The following is a 6,408-nucleotide window of genomic DNA, read 5'->3' on the forward strand; positions in this document are numbered from 1 at the left end:
ACACAGAATTGCAAGTGGCTCATTTGGAGGGGGTGCAGGGATGGGGAAAGGGTGGCTCCTGGGCAAACGGGGGGGGCATGTGTGTCTCTCCCCCCCACAGCCTCCCCCCCCCAGATCTGTGCAAAGGGTGAAGGCGGGCTCCAATTGCAGGCTTTGCCCCAGGCACCAAACTTTGTTGCTATGGCACTGGTATGAAGTGTATAAGGGGCTGAGCATTAAAGCTTTACAGATGGAAGGAAGAGCTCTCAGATGAAATCTGAGAATTTCCTTCCCAGCCCTCTCTCAACTCTTTCTGTGGGACAAGTTGTCTCCCTCACCCCCTCCACCATCCTGGGCTGCTCTCTTGAGTCAGAGCACCCAGTCATCCTTCCTTTTCCCCATGTGCCTCAAGCCCTGACTATGAGGAGGCTGCTGTGGGTTAAAAGGACAGCAGACGGGCAGGACCGACACATCACTTGATAGGCGTGCTTTCCCAAGAAAATGGGAAAGCCAGAATGTAGGACCAGCTAGAATCAGCCCACTTGGTGGCAATGCTTTCCCAAAGAAAACTCTTCAAATGGGTTGGACTCATGCACTCTCTTCACCTAGAAGGGACAAAGATCCTGTCCTTCCAATTCTGCTAAAAGAAAGTGGTGAACTTTCAAAATTCCCTATCAGAACAGAACTGTGACCCTTTCTACACTCGCACTGCCTCCACACCCAGTGCAGAAAGACTAGCACTCCCTCCCCGCGAGATGCCCAATTCACCTCTCCCACACTACCTTCAACACTGTGGTCAGAAAGGGCAAAATGGTCGCCTCCCCACAGAAATGCAAAGATATCTCTTCTTTCTCTCCCTTTCCATCTTCCCAGTAAGGGAATGGTCCCTCTGAACCCCTCTCTTCTTCTGTACTTCAGATAGGAAACGCTAGCTATCCAAACACTGGACCCTGATGGACCCTCGTGCACCTCTGTCACTACATCACTGCCCTTTTCCACACTCCCCTTCACTTTTGCACCCTCAGGGGTTAGGATAACTCTCCCCCCTGCCTGAACACGGCAGTTTTCCAAGACAAGAGCGGTTCCTGTGGAGGCAAGTAAGTCTGCTCAGAAGCCTCAAAAGCCCAGCTGGCTCACGCTCTCTCACCTTCTCAGGAGCATTGATGACTCCAGTGTTGTAGCCAAACTGGAGCGATCCAATTGCGGCAATAGAAACAGCATAGATAAGGGATCCTGTTAGCTGAAGAAAGAGGGAGAAGAGAAATCTTTAATTTAACCCATTCAGTCCTGTTTTCCATCCAAACTGTACAAACAGCAGTCCTAGCTTGGAGCTCCTCCTAAACCAGGCCAACAGCCTGCAGAGGTGTGCAGGAAGGTATGGTTCTATCTGCTCCAGATATCCACACTACAATTAATCATTGTGACTACCCTGCACCATGTAGATGTATCCAAGCTACTTTTAACCTAGCTAGCTGGCCACTGATAACATCAGTCACAGCATAATAGGGTTCAGGATAGAGCTGTATAAGCCCGTCCAGGACCCAGGGTACCTACTGGGATGGGATGCCTTTGATTAAGTCCCTCTTGCAGTGTCTTCACTACTATTGTTACCAAAACAAGGTAAATTTGTTTAAGGTAAGTTTGTTCAGGCATGCTTCAGTGTAGACGTATGCTATATCCCTTATTCCTCTGTAGAGGTATGTGAATAGTTAATTTTGGTTTGCTAAGCTGGATAGAGAAACCGACGCAAAATCATTTCATTATCAGGTTTCCTCTTAAAAAATAATTTAGGTCAATCATAAGATGAAACTATTCTCAAAACAATATACAATTGTTCATTGTCAGAACAAAAGTATTTTCAACTTTTTCAAAAAATATATTCTTTTGTTTTTTTTATTTTTGGGGGGACAGAGCTATTTTTCAAATCTGACACAAATTTACAGATAGACTCAGTTGACTCAGTTGAATTTTTCAGTGAATAAACCACTAGTCCATTACATTTCACCCAGTTCTATTCACTGGAGGCCAAGAGGGGCTGGGAACATGATGGAGGTAATGCTAGCTCTTGAAGCCTTCTGCATACTGACCCATGGCCATGTAACTGGATTCTCTTGCCGAAAACCATGTATCACGCATCCTGATTACATGGGGTCTGAAGTCAAGCAGAATCAGCCAGGAACCTGTGAAGTAACAGCTATACTCCTCCACAGAAGCCATATGATACGGCCTTTTCCCTGGGTTGGCCTTCCCAGAAGAAAAGAAAATATATCTAAACAAAACCAAGGAAGGCAGCCACACTTGTCTGTCTTGAGGATACACTGTGCCAGCAAGTATCATCCAAATGCACACATAGAAAAAGAAGCAACAAGCACCCAGTGGGCACCTGAACAAGTCACTGAAGAAAGAATTTCAGACCAAAAAGGGGGAATGGGTGATCAGGAACCTATCTGAGATTCAGAGATTATTACTGATGTCCGATACAAGGAAGAAAGGTCCTCTCCTGTGTGTGCTTCCCCTGACCTCCATCATCTATCTGTGTCTCTTTGAGAAGCTATGCTAGTGAGTGGCTGTTATAGTTGGCTTATCTGCTTTAATGAGAAGTAGATTTTGCCTCTTGGCATGTGACTAAGGTATAATCTTTCATAAAGCTTCCCATGCCAGGTGACTGGAGCCTTGGATATCTGTGTCAGTGCATCTCAGTTGCAGCTGAATGAGAGTGGAATCCAGTCCAGAGGGATTGGTGCTCTGTACTGCCATGAAGACCTGCATCCTTCTTCCCAATGCGGGGCCCAGCCGCCCTGCACCAGGGCGCTGATGGTGGCAGACTTCTGTATTGCAGGCCAGGGGCCAATCTGCCAATTTAAGAGTCTCACAATACTTGGTATTTGTTCTTCAAGCCTCCTCTACAGGAGTCAAATGAATCTCCAATTTCAATAAAATAATAAACCGAGTTTCCAAGCCCTCAAGCTACAAAGGAAAGCTTGAAAACCTGACCCATGGTAATGCTAAAGGCTCAAAGTCAAGAAGCAAATCAGAAATGAAAAAAAAAAAAAAAAAAAATGGTTTTCCTCAAGCCAATCTTGTGATTTGTGTGTGTGTGGGGGGGGGGCCTGGCACTGATGTGGGATTTTTGAGCACTTAGGGTTGGCTCTACTAAGAAGATCTACCCTCAACACCCCCTCCTGGCTCACACTCAGTAGGGGTTGGGACTCCTCCAAAGGTATTGACAAGGGGAGCTGCTGGGCTCTGCTTTCACCACAGAGGACTGGTGATGCACTGTGATGACTTGGACTACTGCAGAGGCCTGTTGTGATACCTCCTTCCAGTCCATACCCAGCCTCAGTCATCCTTGAGATTGCAAATGCTGCAAATTCAGAGCTGTCCCCCCTGCACTGTCATAGAAAGACTAAGAAAGCCAAGTCCAGGGCTGGTCAGAAGCTTGTATGCTGCACCAGACTCCAAATGGCACTGGTTTGGACATGGCTGCCTCACAAGTATTAACCGCTTTAGCTTGCAACCACCCCAATGATGTAGGAACTATCACTACCTCCATTTTACAGATACGGAACTGAGAACAGACAGACCAAGATACCACATCTTTAAAGGTATATGGGGCTGGAAACAAAGTCGAAATCTCCCATTTTTCATTCCATAACCACACTAAGGGCTTTGTCATGTCGTGGTTCCCTCCCTGTCTAGTTCAGGTCTCCTGTTCCCCAAGGCACAGGAGGGCATACTTTATCCACATGAATGGGAGCCACAGTGGGCACAGGTCCCTGGTGTTCTCCACCCTCTTCCATGCCATCTGCCTTTTCTAATCTATACACATCCCATCTCTCATTTCATTACACAATACAGTGCCACCCATGCCCTGAAGTAAGCAGGGCTCCCTACTCCCGGTGGAGCCTCCCCAGAAGGCACCCACATAGCTCAGAAAGACCAGGGTGGGATCCACATACCCTAAGGGTGTGTCTGGGGTTAGGGTGGAGAATTCAAAGCACAACCCCCACCCCTCTGCAGCATCACCAAGGTCCACCTGCATGTGTGTTATCAGGGGAGCCATTTCCTATCAGCTCCTTTCCCATCTTACAGCCCACAATTCCAGAAGAGTGCCACTTGTTGCTGGGCAGCTCCTTTACTCTCCTCTAAATGACCTTGGCCAGGATGCTGGCTGCCAGCTCCCTCCCTCCCCTTTTCCTCTGCTACCTTAAGGAGCAGTAGCCAAAGCCCCGGCTGTGCCTGCTGATGGCTACTGGGTTATTTATGCCACAAAATAACCCCCAGGTATCCTTGAATGAGCATCAGGATCCAACAGCTCTGTTGGCTGTCGCATTTCCTCCCTCCCTGTCTCTTTCCGTGCCTCTCCCTTGCTCCCTCTTTATCTTTAATGCTCCGGAGCACGCACTGTGAATCATTTCACTCCATCATCAGCAGACACAACATGTGTAGTTGCAGGTCCACAGAGATGCTGACAAAGGCTCATGAGCTCTCTGGCAGCAAAAAAGGGAGAGATCCTGCCTACCCTGATCTGTTCAGACTGGAGGATGACTTGGTTTTTGCAGGTGAGGGGACCCCAGTGAGAGCCACTGTCCTTTCACTATCATGAGCACACCGTCATCTCAGCCCACCCCGGCCCAAACAGCAATTGCTCAGCCAGCAAAGCACATCTCATGCCAAGTAACAAGATGCCAAGGCAAGGACAATCTGGAAAGCCAGGCCCCCACCAGGTGCAAACAAATGCCATGACTTGCAACAACCGTACAGAAACCCCTCCCTACACACCTTCCCCCGACCCCAATCCAGGGTACCACTTTTTCAGAGTCATCCCGGCATCATAAACCATTCGGATGGGAAGGGGGGGTCACATCTAGCCCCACCGTTTGCTCAAAGCAGGACCATCCCCATCTAGATCATCCCAGCCAAGGCTTTGTCTACCTAGAAATAAAAAACCCTCCAAGGATGGAGATCCCACCGCCTTCCTCCACCTTGTGTGGCTGGGGCTGATTTCGGTGCAAGAGCTTCCCCTGGACCACAGCAAAGCCTCTGCATCCCCGGGCCACTCAGCACCTCGCCCCCAGCCCCGGCGCCGGACTATCCCCGCCGGCGGGGCTGGGCTGGGCGTGCAAAACCCCGCGGCTCTCTGAAGGCGATCGCGGCTGCCCCAGGTGGGGCAAGAAGACGGTGGGGAGGCCCCCGCGCTGCCCTTACCTTCGGGCGGTCCATGGGGCTGAAGCGATCCGAGCCTGCTCCCTGCTCCTCCTCCGCGATGCGCTGCGCTGCGCTGCGCTGGCTGGGCCGGTCCTTGCTGCAGACCCTCCCTAGGGTCGATGCCACACGCTGTAGCGGCTTATGACTCAAAGCCGCTATTTAAAGCCTTGGTGAAGGGGCGGGGCAGGGACGAGCCCCCGCCTGTCTTGCCAGATGCCGAGAAAAAATTAAAAAAAGCAGCGGTCTTGTGACCTCCCATGTCCGGATTGCACGTCTGCACGGATGGAAACTACGGCAAGCGCGGCGCCGCCTCCGCCGGGCCAGCCCTGGCGCTGCGCTTCCCAGCAGAGGGCCGGGGAGAGGGGGTCACCGGTGGGGAAGAGCTGTTGTTGCCCTGGAAACACCTATCATCCATCTGTCTGTCTGTCTAATATTTATTATCTGTCTGTCTGTATCTATCTATCTAGATCTAGAGATAACTATATCTGTCTATCTGTATAGACCTGTGTTGTGCTGATGGAGTGAAATTATATATTATCATAGAAAATTTGGGTTGGTCATTGAGCCCACCCCTCTGCTCAAAGCAGGGCCATCCCCAACTACATCACTCCAGCTAGGGCTTTGTCAAGCTGGCCCATAAAAACCTCCAAGGATGGAGAGTCCACCATCTCTTTAGACAAGCTTGTTCCAGTGCTTCGCCACCCTCCTAGTGAGAAGTTGTGTCCTAGTATCCAACCTTGCTGCCACTTGGGATGGTGTGCTGTTGCTGCCCTGTAATGGTGGCAACACAGTAATCCAACACTCCCCACAATAGAAGGACGAGCTGGCTGGGTCTGGGAGGGTCTTTATGGAATGGTGGTGCACTGTGTTCAGAGGTGAGGGAGATGCTCAGGGATCTGTAAAAGAAACAGAAACCTCAAGAGATGCATCTGGACAGCACACCCCCTATTTCAAGCTAGAGACTCTCCATGCTGAGTGATTCTGCTGTGTAAAATTGGTCTTTACAACAGGAATCAGTTCCTGACCACAGGCCATTATGTGCTCTTTCCAGTTACAGAGGAACTCACCCTCCACCCTCCTTACAGCCCCTTCATCAGCCAAACCATAGCAAAACGGCTGACTCAGTCAGAGAGCCAGGGTTTTAATCCTAGGCAGAAACAGTGAGGAGTAAATTCCCTGTGGAGTACAGAACTGGCCAAAGGGTTTGATTCTAGAAAGCGG

The 6,408-nt window shown here is 50.0% G+C and overlaps 1 protein-coding gene across 1 annotated transcript in view; it reads right to left on the reverse strand.

Moving 5' to 3' along the window:
* Window positions 1–5,294, reverse strand: part of LOC109316247 (solute carrier family 2, facilitated glucose transporter member 3) — a 13,536-nt gene extending 8,242 nt beyond the window's left edge. Inside the window, exons 1-2 of the mRNA XM_019544159.1 lie at window positions 5,188–5,294; window positions 1,127–1,219 (exon numbers count right to left, since the gene is read on the reverse strand). Coding sequence (XP_019399704.1) covers window positions 1,127–1,219; window positions 5,188–5,202 — 108 coding nt within the window. The 5' untranslated portion in view covers window positions 5,203–5,294. The remainder of the gene's footprint in view (window positions 1–1,126; window positions 1,220–5,187) is intronic.
* Window positions 5,295–6,408: the final 1,114 nt, after the last annotated feature.

Source organism: Crocodylus porosus, unplaced genomic scaffold (assembly GCF_001723895.1).
Source record: "Crocodylus porosus isolate Cpor-Errol unplaced genomic scaffold, CroPor_comp1, whole genome shotgun sequence".
NCBI classification, from domain to species: Eukaryota; Metazoa; Chordata; order Crocodylia; family Crocodylidae; genus Crocodylus; species Crocodylus porosus.